The sequence below is a fragment of the Sinocyclocheilus grahami genome, unplaced genomic scaffold, assembly GCF_001515645.1.
Source record: "Sinocyclocheilus grahami isolate Dianchi unplaced genomic scaffold, SAMN03320097.WGS_v1.1 scaffold47.1, whole genome shotgun sequence".
Taxonomy (NCBI): domain Eukaryota; kingdom Metazoa; phylum Chordata; class Actinopteri; order Cypriniformes; family Cyprinidae; genus Sinocyclocheilus; species Sinocyclocheilus grahami.
Window position 1 is genome coordinate 592774 of NW_015505226.1, and position 13919 is coordinate 606692.

At 37.8% G+C, this 13919-nt stretch overlaps 1 protein-coding gene across 1 annotated transcript; it reads left to right on the plus strand.

Annotated features, from left to right (window-relative positions):
• Positions 1 to 7154: 7154 nt before the first annotated feature.
• etaa1b (ETAA1 activator of ATR kinase b) lies at positions 7155 to 13659 on the plus strand. The gene is given in 10 exon segments (XM_071582374.1): positions 7155 to 7419; positions 7720 to 7848; positions 8161 to 8219; positions 8310 to 8416; positions 9786 to 10120; positions 10155 to 10201; positions 10203 to 10854; positions 10903 to 11091; positions 13558 to 13579; positions 13581 to 13659. Coding segments are annotated over 10 exon segments (1749 nt in total). The 5' UTR covers positions 7155 to 7289.
• The last annotated feature ends 260 nt before the right edge of the window (positions 13660 to 13919 follow it).

The following is a 13919-nucleotide window of genomic DNA, read 5'->3' on the forward strand; positions in this document are numbered from 1 at the left end:
CTGTTTCACTCACCTTGAATGCAGTGCAGTTGGTCAGGTTGAGAGCGGCCCACTCTGCCTCTCTCTCTCTCTCGCACCATCTGGCCTAGTTTCTGTCATTGCTTCCCCAGGAGAGACTGACCCGAGCAGGAAAACACTGCATGGAGCAGCTGCCACCCTGTGCTCACCTGCAAGGAATCCACACACTGGCAAAAATTTTGTTGGCAAAAGAGAACAATGTACTGTAAACTTCAGGATGTGGAATAGTAAATGTAACTTTAAAAATGAGCTGTCTTCACTGACATATGGTTTCTGAACAGAGAGAGATGGCAGGATTTATTCAAAAATAGTAAACAGCCAAAAATAGTGTGCATAAGGATCACTTTTGCATTTGGAGAACAAAAGGTTATGGAAGGGATATAAAACAGCTGTGCACAATGTCTTTAATCAGAGGAGATTGATTTCAGATTTGGCATTATGATTTTTGGTGGTCCACATTCCTCCCTTTAATAGGCTTGTCGATTAACAACAACAACTCTCAAATTTGGGTCTGTTTCTGTAGGAAACCACATCAAAGCATCAAACAAATTGTCTCCTCACACATCAGTCGCCATGCTAATTTCACAAAGAGGAAATTACAATTGGTAATAGCAAGCACACGGCGTATTAACGTCTCACCCATGGCCTGCATATTCATATAAATATAACATGACTTGTCACCACTCTTGAAATTTATTGGTTTTCCACCTTAGCAAATTAAGAGTTCCAATTTATGATGTAAAAGGAATTTTGTAATGCTAAAAGAATGACAATGTCAAAAGAGTGAACTTGGCTCAAGAGGTGTCAGGTCATTATATCATGTTCTGCTTTGAGAAGAGGCATGATGGTATTCAAATACCATCCAAAACAAGCTGCGTCCATGCAGAACAACGTTCCTGAAGTTTACTTTGCAAAACCCATCTGCTATGGGAGCCAGTAGCATCACTTGACAACAGCCTCAGTGGTGACTCAAATGTGTGCCTTATTTCAAATACTCCCACCCTAAACACCTGCCACAGACAAGTGTGAGATCATTTAGATAAAAGCTGGCAGCGGATCTGTATCCTGGAATCCTTCCATATCGCCAAGTCCCACCACATGCTTGGTGTCATCCTCAAGGTTTTGCCTGCCTTGGGGAGCACGAGCCCAAGATAAGAGAAAGAGAAGCCCTCGATGGTGGTAATTATTTCTGCAGCTTCCATTCTGTTCCGCCCCGCAATGCACACCCTGGCGACTGCTTGCCGCTCACCTGGCTCTCTCTACCACATCAGAAGGAGGATAAGAGCTCACTCTCCTCCGAGAGAACCGCAGAACTGCCCGGCTTTTCATAAACACTGGCAGCTGCTGCGGCAATTAGCCATGCACTCTGTACTTTTACACAATGCAATCTTCCCTGATCTCCACAATTAGCCTCTTAATTGGGTCTAAACAACCAAGGCAGAACAGATAAATAAAAAAGGCGAGGAGTGCGGAGGGGTTGGGCAGCTGAAGCTCGAGAAGCCAAACGCTCGCACTCAGCGGCCTTTGGCATTTTGCCGTTTGCGGCGGAAAGGCGATGGAAAACACTGCGAAGGAAAAAAGAAACTCTGTGTGATGCCTCATATTCAGATTGAAAGTGACAAATCTTTGCCCTTTACTTCCCCGTCTAACTATCCAGCTCTGTGAAATGCTAACATTTCATCGAACAGGGGTGTTACAGTGACTTTTAAATACGTTGTTATTACCAATATCATATTTCAGATGGTAATCCCATTCTAATCTTGTAATTAATGATGCTTGCATGTTATTATAGAGTATATACACCTCATCATCCCATTCATTAACATTAATTTGATGTCTAGACCCACACTGCAAGTGATGATTTTAACAGTTTTATATAGCTTTCTGTATTCATGAACACATGAGTGAATCGCACTACATATCAGTAAGGTCTTATTTGTTAACATTAGTTCATGCCTCAGTTTGAATGAATTACTTATGAGAAATATATATATATATAGTAACAGGGTGAAGAATCACACGACAAGAAATCTCAATCAATACCCCGGAGGGTGGATTTACTGGGGTGAGGGGTGCTCATGAGAAAGGTCCAGGTAGGTGTTACGGTCCGTCTTCCTAGTGCAGAGGGTCCGTGCATTGCTCCTGTGGGGCTGGTCGGTCACACGCTGCTTTCTGTGGGGAAAATGAGAGGGCGAGTTAGTGCTCAGTCTCATGGAGGAATCTCCTAGATGGCAGGGCTTGCGTGGCTTATGTACCCGCCGCCTGATGAGGTGCAGCTGTGACCGATCAGCCTGTGATGATGGCCAGGTGCTCCTCGCTTGTTTCCAGGGTGACGCTGATGTCACTACCCCCCACCCCAAGCGTCGTTCTGGTCCTGTTAACGATATGAGATGGCAGGAGTGACCCCTGACAGACCTGCGAAAGCTGCCCAGGTCCGAGAGAGGCCATCCACGTTGGCGTTCGCGGCTCCAGCCCGATGACGTACCTCGAAGTGGAAGTCCTGGAGTGCGAGGAACCATCGGGTCACCCTGGCATTGGTATCCTTGGCGCGGGCCATTCACGGAAGGGGTGTGTGGTCCGTGACCAGGGTGAACTTCCGGCCCAGGAGGTAGTACCGCAGCTCCAGGACTGCCCTCCAGGACTGCCCCCGAGAGTTCCTCTCGGCCGGGATCAGCTTCCTGCTGATGTAGATGACCGGATGCTCCTCACCCTCCTGGATCTGTGACAGGACGGCTTGGAGGTGAAATGCAACCTGGGCTTGATTTTGTGAGATTCACTTACACAGTTTGGTTGAGCTATATGATTGGGCCTATTTTAATTTTGGATCACTATAGCCTAACGTTCCCTTTATATTGTTCCAAATAGAATAGTTATAGGCACTTAATATCAGTCACTTACATTATACAGAGGGACAGATTAATGCCAGAACGTCTATGCTGCATAATCTGACAAATCATTTAGTTACTGTGCATTACCAACAGAGCAAGTGCAACAGCAGAACTCGCCCATGACACACTACTACTACAAGGTCACTAGCTTTCATTGAGGCCTTTTCTTGTCCATTTATTCCAGACAAACATGTCTCTATTTTGACTAGTGGTTCCTCTCAGCAGGTAGAGTTTGAGGCGTGTGTGTGTCAGCTGTGAGTGCTGACAGCAGCGTCTGGCCCTGACACACACCGCTCCAGCAGGGGAGCCCGGCTGCACCGTACAGCATTTCTATATCAGCAACACACTCAGTGTGCAGCCTCCACAACATCACACACACACACACACACACCACTTATAAAGAATACAGGCACCATCAAGTGCTTTCAGTTGGCAAAGACTTATAAATACAAAAGTACATATTTAAAATCCATGCACAATTTAAATCACAATGCAAACTTAAAAATGCCCCACTGAGCACCTATAGTACGCTACTTAAGTAGATATTAATTTTTATTAGTGTTAAGTCTGAGTCCACCTTGTAGACTCAAGTCCTAGTCTTTAATTGAGTTTGAGTGGCAGATTTGTCTCTATTTACTGATTTCTACTGATTTTTTTTGTTTATGTTTTAATGTCACACATGACATGAATTAGTCTGTACTTTGAACAGTTTCCAGTCCAAAATGTCAGAATCTATCAGAAAATGGCATAATTATTACAACATTTGTTTTAAAAAGGTTTTTATTTAATGAAAATTTGCCTTATTAAATAAACTATTATTTATAAGCTTTTTTTTTCCTTATGGGGCCTGACATGGAGGAATTTTGGTCAATACTGATAATTAAACTATTTTGCTAAATGTGTTTTTGTGCTGAAACCTTGGCGGGTTTGTGATGGATAAATAATGATGACAATAAAACTGCCAGTAGGTGGCAAGTCCCTGTTTTCATAAATTATTTATTGAATCATTCAAATCAAACGGTTAGTTCAAAACGGCTGATTCAATTAGAAATGAAACAAGCGTCCATCTGAATGGGCCGCTGAATCACTGGCTCACTCGATTCGTTCAAAAATGTATTCATTCAAGGAACAAAACACCTTGTTGCTATGCACAATTGTGCTCGCACATGTACTGATATCCAGAAAAGTACATTGCTTGTGCAATGAATATAAAAAAAACATAAAAACTCATACATGGGTACTTTTTCTTTAATTGCTTGAATTATAAGGTTATTTTAACTATATTATAATAGGCTTCATCGCGCAGTGAATGCTTTTGGACTCTCAAGACGTGTTTTTGTTTGGTTTTTGCAAAGTCAGTGACTCGATATTGTCAGCTCTCCTATCGTCTCTCAATCCCTCACAGTTACACATACAGCACAGTAACATTTTGATAAGTCGAAGTTTTACATACACATTATTAATCCAAAGGGGATGGTAAGGGGCGATGGTGGTTTTATTGAGGGGATGCTTTTTGTCATTTTTTTTTTCAACCAGGGGGATGCCATCCCCCCACATCCCTCCTCAATTCGAGCCATATATATATATATATATATATATATATATATGTATATATATATATATATTGTCAAATATGATACAGTAGGCTTTATAGGGTTAAACACGTTATTCTTCTACTTTTGACACTATGCCTATTACATTATAAACAGCTGTTTTCCAACTTCAGACAGCAATATTTACAATACAGAAGCAGCACAGCGTCCTTGACATTAATCCAACTTCTATAATAAATCATTTCAGGTAGTGTGGTAACCAGCGAGAGTGTATTATAATAAATGTCTGAGCGCTGTAGCCTTTTTTGTTGCTGCTGTGGGATAAACACCTGAATTGTGTCCAGCAGGCATAAGTAATGCTCTGCTGAGAACAAGCAAATGGATGGAAATCAGTGGGCAGAAGACCAATAGAGATGGGTTTTCAAAATGTATGTTTCCACAATGAAATATCTGAGAACACTGAGGTTTTGTAATGCGATCAAATTTTTTTGATTGCTGGAGAAGACAAACTGATGGATGTTTCGCCAATCATTATTACATATTTGGGTCTTTTGCCACATCCAGGGGCTTCATGCACTTATTATTTTTGAGGGGGCACAAGTAAAGGTTTGTGGCAGGCGATGGGCAAAATAACCTAGTGTAATCTAGTAACTATGCATAAAACCCATCTTTTTACTTAAATATTAGATATGGGTGTCATGCCATAAACTATTTTTAATACGACTGACTTTGTATTTAACGTGCATTTAATAAAAAAACATTGTAAGTTACTAATTATAACACTTTGTACAAGAGCAATAGCCTACATTTTCAAAGAACATTCTAACTGACATTAGTCTAGCTAGAGTTGAAGCACTCTCAAAAACTCCCATTATAATCACTGAAACTGTTTACACTGTGAAATTAATATCTTACTTACATTCGTACGCACATCTGCACTTTGTTGTTTATGATGAGAGATTTCGTCAGAGAGCAGAATTCAGTCAAGCCAGCGAGCACTTAACAAAACACCCGTTTCAGCGATGACTCATCTGAACGCCTCTGATTGGCCATTGCATTCATAAGCTCAACAGAATCGTGGTGAGAGATTTCGTCAGAGAGCAGAATTCAGTCAAGCCAGCGAGCACTTAACAAAACACCCGTGTTTCAGCGATGACTCATCTGAACGCCTCTGATTGGCCATTGCATTCATAAGCTCAACAGAATCGTGTGTCATTGGTTATAATGTGCAGCGCTGGAAAAAAGCACGGATGCAGATTTGAATTTAGCAGTTGGTGATGTGCCGCACTGAATCAAATATAACAAATATTACTTGGCTATTTTTTGTCTTTTGGAAGCTGCATTCAAAATACACTTGGGTCAAAAATCTGAGGGGGGCACGTGCCCCCCCTGCTTTGAATGGGCATGAAGCCTCTGGCCACATCTATTTTTTGCACAGCAAAATTCCATGGATGAAATGCAGGCTTAATGAACCTTATGTTTTGCTGCAGAAATTTTCTGTGAATGTGCCAGGCTTCAGATTCATTAGCCGCTACAGATAAACAACTAGATAAGAAGAAAAAACTAATTAATGTCATTAGCATACAAAAGAGCACCAGTCAACGTTCCAACTCTTCACTTGAGAATGGCGAGCGGCAAGAAATCCTTAAATTTCCAAATACCTGCAGTACTCTGATGTGCCACAAGGAAAAGTGTGTACGCCTGTTTAGAATCGGATGTGGCACTAAGCACTTTTTTCACATCAAAGACGATTTTATTCATCTAAATGTTGACTTGGGATTTTAGCGTACCCCCACTCTAAACTCAAATCTGTGCAAATAAATCTGTGCATGTATTATAAATGAGGCCCCTGATGTAAAGTATGTATGAAGAAATTGTTTGCCACTGAAAGTTTTGGGGCCTCATTTGTAAAACGTACATATGCACAGATTTGATCTTAAAGTGTGCATATGCTAAAAATCCACCTAGATGTTCAGTTCAAGTTTCAAGTTTGTTGAACTGTGACGATTTCACCCTGTTGACCAATAGAAAGCTACTATTACCAATGGATAACTGGAAAATAATAATTAAAAAGGAGCTCCAAACTGCTTCATGAGGTTGGAACCCGAGAACCAGCTCCTTTACCAAAATTGATATGCATGGCGGTTCTCGAAAGTGTAGTCTTCTACAAAAGTAGACAGAACATCTCACTAAAATACTCTAATACTGTACACTGCAATTAGTTTTAGTGAATAAATTCTGAATACATTTTTAGTGAATAAATTCTGATTCCAAAGGGGAAAAAACAGACTCCTTTTGAGCCAATTATTTTAAGTTATTTTAACTTAAAAATTAATTTAAATTATAATATGAATACAATATTTGTTCTGAATGAAAGCATGGATAAACACATGACATATATTATGAACTAATCTTTTTATTTACTTATAATATTATTATTATTATTATTAATAATAATATTATTATTATTTATTATTATGTACTTAGGCATTTTTACTTTTCTGGCATGCCTGGCATCCTCCAATACACATCCATAATGCACTGCTTTACTCAATCAAAGCCCAGAGGACTTCATTTCAAGGTAGTCTTCAGATTTCACTTACAGGGTAGGTTTTCATTATTTATTTAATTTATTTTCAGTTTTATAATTTTAATGACTTTTCTTATGCACCTGCGAATTGTTTTAAGTTGGCGGTGATGTAGGAGAGCACTCTTACCTGAATACCCAAACATTTTCTGGATTTAAACCAAATATCGCTAAGGTTTTGTAACTAGTTCAACCAAGTTATGAATACTGGAGCTGTATTGTATATATTAGTTAAAATAAGTCATGACCGATAAGAGAAACCTCGGTGTGCACCATATATCAGATTCGAGAGAAAGTCGGAGCAGGACTTCCATGATCGGACTCAAACAGTCCCAGTCTCCATCTTATCACACTTCATGCCACTTTTGCAAAGGTAATACAGTTGTAAGTCACAGCACAACGGGTGTCAACCGATCGCAAAGCAAATGTGTGTATGTTTCTCCTTAGAAAGCAGCACTAAAGTACTGCCGCAGTGTCATGGTGGTAGTACCATTGTACTGAATGATTATCACATCCATGTATAATGTTATTTACGCGACACTCCCAGGTACTTCAAAGATGATTCTACAGTGGAACATGTCCAAAGACCCACAGTATTTCTTCCTAGTGTCGACATGAAATTTTATTTTCCCCATACCAACCGTAGTGCTGTCATTATTATCTTAATTCTCAGATTTTACAACCCCAAAATGCCGACCAAGAATCAGATTCAACGGTTGTTACAGTGGAGATTCGCCTAATGAGACTGAATCCCCACAAGACACCATCTGGGATACCAACTCACCCACTCAAAATTTGAATGGCAAGTGTGGTCATAAAACTTAAAGTAGTCTGTATTTATATCCTCTTAAACAATTGTACTGATTAGGGTTTTGGTTTGGTGGTGTAAGAAAACCTATCATTTTTTTTCTTTCATGTATTAGTTTGATTTCAGACACGTCCAACTTTATATTATTCCATATTTCCTTGTCTAATGTAAAACTATTGTACATTTATCGTGGTATAAACTCTAGATGCATTTGTAAGCTGATTGTCATGTTTTATTTTGTATCATAACACCTTTTACAGATGAATATAACTTTTGTATTTCATATACATTTGTAACCATTCACAGGACAAGGAGATGCGAGGGTCATTGAGATATCAGAGATTGTCAGTAGGATTGTACCAAAAGTAAGTATTAAACTAAGTCAAATATAGAAAGTAAAATGGAAATTATGGGTGTCGCGGTAAATGTAATTTAACAGTCATACTATGTTTAAGGTTAAGAAGGCAAATGAAGGGGACTCAGTGCTCCAGTGGATTGGAGACGGTGCCATACCCTGCACTCCAGAGATCAGACAGCCCAGAGTCAGGAGGATCTCAGCACGGTATGAATCCTCTAATCAGTAACATGCCGGATACTAGAAACATGCTGTAAATGTCATACATAAAATGACATGTAACTGTAAGACACAGGGAATAGATTAGGGGCACATTTTATATTATACATTTGTAGCATACCAACCATTTCTCCACCATATTTTTCCCCATTACACCACTGGATCAGTGTTCACCACAGTGACTTTATGAGAAATGTATTGTAGCTTTCAGGATTTTGAGGCCATTGAGGGGAAATTTAAAGCTAAACTCCTGGTCTAATCAATACCCCTGTTGTGGTATATTATTCTGGTCATACCATCCATCTCTAGTACACTGAAAAAAATGGTGTAGGATTTACTTTGAAACATTTTTCTCACTGAAATTGCTAATAAATTTCAGAAATAATTATAAAGAAATGGCAAGTAACATTGAATTAAACATGAAATGTTGAAGTAGAATGACTATAACAGTATTTCCTTGTAAAAGGTCCCATTAATCTTTATTTACAACTTTGAAAATATTTTTCTTTACTTTTCTCTGTGCTTAAAAGCCTTTGAGTCAGTGTCAAAGAACATATTCATAATAACAGAAATCTTTTAAAAATCTGCTGTAAAAGCATGTGGGAAGTTTTTAGAAATGTACTTTTTGTGTTCATGTTGGTTTCATTGGTTCTGAAAAACTTTTATGCCAATAAAACTTTTATATTGTTTTTATATTGACTTAAGCTTTTTTGGCATAAAAAGAGTTGAAGAAGAGTTCAAATCAGTGTATGTACGAATTGCATTTTTTATGTATTTTTTAATTATATGTTTAAAAAAGTAAGGTCAAGAACTAATGCTAAAAATAGGTGTATTTCTGTCAAAGGGGTAAATCTATGGAATAATTGTGACAAGGAATTAAAATTATGTAATTCAGTTTGCAAATTTAAGAAAATGTATAAAAACGTGGTGTTAAATAATTATATGACTCATTATCAATAAATTGTGTAAGTATTATTTAACATATCAAGGTAATAGTTGGATTGTGTATTTCTGTAATTATGTATGTTTGAAATGAAGTATGTACATTTTGGGAAATGTATCTAATCTTATATCTAATCTAGTGAAAAAGTGACGTACATCGGTTAAATATGTATAAAGGGTAGGCTTAATAAGCAAGGCTTCTGCCTACACCTTTTTCAGAAATTGTTCATTTATTTATTTTTTGTGAAAAGTTGTCTGTAAGGACCGAAATAAACAGAATTGATTGACTAATTGAATTAACAGATCCATGCAAGTGACATGTTATTAACCCCTTTGTTTTGGCATACACACTGAAATCACTGTCATAGATTTGTGATTTTCATATTTATGTCATGTCCCCATCTCTTTCCATTAGGCAGAACAATGTTGAGGACCTCATGAAACTTGCCAAGCAGTTTGACATCAATATGACTCGACAGGACAAAGAGAAACAACAGGAGAGCACAGAAAAAAGAAATAAACTCAGTAAGCTACAAAGTGATGGTCCAACCACAACAGAAAGATCAACATCTATCCCAGTCTCGTCAGAACAACTGACCAGCTGCTCATCTCAAGCCCATCAGGAAGAGGCGGAGCTTCAGGCGCTGTTTGACGGTCCCACTCAGCACGTAAGTGGGAGGCTGAGCCCGCCTTCAGTAAACTGCACACCAGAAAGCAAAACTGAACCTGTAGCTAAAGTCAAGTTCTGCAGCAATCAAGAACACTCCTGTAGATGCACCTAAAGCCTCAAAAGTGGACTTTGATGATGACTGGGAAAACGATGATCTTCTAGCATGACTCGTTTGTGACTCAGAATGCAGTGCCTTTGAGTGTAGCTCAGAAACCAAGCCCTGCTCAGCCTGATTCTGTCTCTAGCTAAAGTGATCTTGTGGCCAAGGTTAATCCCTCTGTATCTAAAGGCAGAAGCTTCTGCTTAGAGACTCAACAAAGCACCAGCAAAACCAGCACCTTTACCAAAACACTTCCTGAAGTTAAAACATCTAATCAATGCACTTTTAGGTCGGAGCCGCCTACTTCTGCCCAGAATCATACTACTGAAAAGCTGCTAACGACTTCGCTTGTGGACCAAGTAAAGCAGCAAACACGTTCATCCCAGAATTCAAGACAAGTTGAGCTCGATAGAATGACCAGAGATTGTGGAGTTTCACATCAGATGGCTTCTGCTCAGTTTGATGGGGTTTCAGAGGAGGACATGAAGTCTCTGTTTGATTCCGATGCTCTGTGGAATGACGAAGCCGACGAGGATCTCCTTTGTCAGGCTTGCGATGACGTGGAGAAGTTATCAGCAAGTCAGGAACAGCAAAGACGCAACGAGGACTACAAAAAATGTGCACATGATAAATCGAGAAGCTTTGCATCTAAAGCACCTTCTTCTTCTGCCGCCAATTGTGCTGAGACCATGGGCATCAACATTAAGGGCCAACCATAAGAACCCACAAAGTCCACACGCATCTTTGCCCGCTCAAATTCAGTACCGTGTCTTAGTGCTCAGCATTATGGGCATACACAAGGGAAAAGTCCCTTAGGACCCAGGCTTGGTTCTGTCAGAGCCACCTCACAGACTGTTAGGCTACACAGTGCAACAGTAGGAAATGCTTCTAACACCCACCATTACACCTTCAAAAGACATCTGTCTGACTCCATGACGCTAACCAACAAAGGTAAGCTTTGTACACTGTGGCACCTGCAGAACATTAGCTCTGAATACTCCTACATTAGACGACTGTAATCGGCAAGTTTGTTTAACCTGTTAAAGGAATAGTTTAAACATAAGTGAAAATTGTGTCATCGTTTACTCACCCTTATGTTGTTCCAAACCCCTATGACTTTCTTTCTTCCGTGGAACACGGGGGAATGTTTAGAGGAATATTCACAGTGCTCTTTTCAGTTCAGTGGAACCACAGCAGACTTTTTTTCTTTTCTTTTTTCCTTACCAAAAAGACATAAAAAGCACCATAAAATGATCGTAACTGTCGTCCAGTAGACTTGTGCACTATATTCCAAGTCTTTAGAAGCCATTTGTGTGATGAACAAATTCAAGCAGTGCTAATAATGACAACAAAATGATGAAATGATGATGAAAATGTTAGTTTATTTAGTTTTTTATTTTATTTTATTTATTTTATTTAGTGTTTTTAAATGAGAACAAAGACAATTGTGCATCGTGATGATTGATTTAACTAAATTAATTTTTTATTTTGTTCCAAATTATTATTTTTTTTTTCAATTTTCATTTTAATTTATTTTTAATTCAATCATTTTAATAAAATGTTAATTTACATCATAAAAAGCATATCTAATTAATCGAAATTATGAAATAATTCAACATCAATTTATTCAAATTTATTACATTATTAGGGACCTATGAAATCTGTTTTTTTCTTCCAAAATTTGGTGTTTTTCATTTAATTTTTCTGGGTTTTGTTTTAATGTTTTAATAAAATGTAAATAATAAAAAACATGTTGAATCAGTGTAGTTCATAGAACATTAACAAATTAATAATATACAATAATAATAGTACCCTATGAACTGTTTTATTTTTTCCAGAAATATTGTCTCCTGTTTTGATTTTATTTCTAATGTTTTTTAATTTAATACAATATTATAAAATATGTATCTTCATATTTCATCTTTTGCACTTTAATATTCACAGACACTAGCACATTTCATCATTTGATTAATTGAACAGTCTTACTTTTCATCCTAAATTTGCCAAATTCTGTGACATTTTTCCTTTATACTGTATACCTTTATTTTTTAACTGGATTCCACAATTCTGTCTGCTTTTTTCTGCATCATAGGAATCATATAACACTATAAACGATAAAATATAAAAGATATAAATTTGGTGGAGGCAATAGTGTTACGATTACTACAATTATAATCGCGTACTCATCATAGTGTTATTTTTAGATCTAATTTTCACAAAAGAGAATTGTTTTTACATGTTTTTTGTTGAATGCTGATGCTTGTTTAAATTAATATATAAAATGTTTGAATATTTGGTTTAATGTTGCACTTTCTCATTGAATAAATAGGACGACATTTTAGTCTCAGTAAAATTGACCAAAATTAATTAGTATTACAGTATGAAATTTGACTAAATTTAAAGGATATTTTTGTCAAAAGACAAAAACTATGACTCAAACAAAACAATGTTAACAACGGTCCTGAAAATATGTCCCTTGCCATCAATCTTAAATCTCGTTTTCACTTGCACATTTTCAAACTTGGCAGTCCGCGATTGGTTATGAGTGTCCTTAGTGTTAAACCATGCAAGTTTGAGAGTTTGGAAACCTGAATGAGACTTTAGAGCTACAATGTTGGGAAATATGGATCAGAGTGTAAATCATTTTTGGTTTGTTTCTTTCATAGAACTATAGTGCAACTTATGAAAGTTTTCGAATCCAATCAGCCGATCTCTGGGTCTGGCGGTAGCACTTTTAGCTGTAGCTTAGCATATTTTCAGGCGCTGCGTAATATCATTGCGTCCACTGCACTCATGGTATGGCAGCAAAGTTCCTTGATTTATTTGCCGGAATGAGAGTATAGTTCTAGCCATATCGGCCTAGAAAATCGCAATTTTTCCATCAGTCTTAGTACACGATGTAACTACAGAAGAGACAAGTTTTAAATAGGAAAATTATAGAAACTCTTTGGTCATTTTTGAGCGAGATGATAACGGGCTAATCAGATTCAATGATCTATGCTAAGCTACAGTTAAAAGTGCTACCGCCAGACCCGGAGAACGGCTGAATGGATTCGAAAACAGTAAAACTCAACTGTTTAACTCTAGGGGAGTTGGAAAATGAGCCTATTTTCCAAAATAGTGGAGAGTTCCTTTAATCCTACCCCATGCCTAAACTTAACAACTACCTTACTAACTATTAATAAGCAGCAAATTAGGAGTTTATTGAGGGAAAACTCTTAGTTAATAATGAATATGTGCTCCCTATTTTAAAGTGTTACCACAAATTGTTACAAGAGAAAATTTAACTAGTAATTCACTTTTACGAGTGCTATATTAAACATTGAATCTCAGAAATTACCATTCATGATTTTTTTCACATCTTCCAGTTACACTGCACAGAACCATAACAAAACTTTTGTCTTTGTTGTTTTGCAGTTTTTATTTCATCCCATACGACAAAGCAGGAAAAAGCAGGAAGCGATTGCGAGGAGGAGATTACAGATGCAGGCTAGCCAAAAAATCGGAGTACCTACATAGGACACCACAGAGGAACCTGTACTCTACCGAATGCAATGGATGTTTAGGGCTCTAAAGGACTAAATTATGACACTGTAACGATTGCAATGAGGGCTGAGAAACATTTCAGATTTCACTCCAGTCTTCCATATATTTTACTAAATAAGAGCTTAACTCTAATTTGTCTCTTTGAAGGAAATGTTACTTGAAGATTTATCATGGTTTTCTGAATAATGTACTGTAATTTTATATCTGTCTAACTGCCAAACTAAATGGCTAGA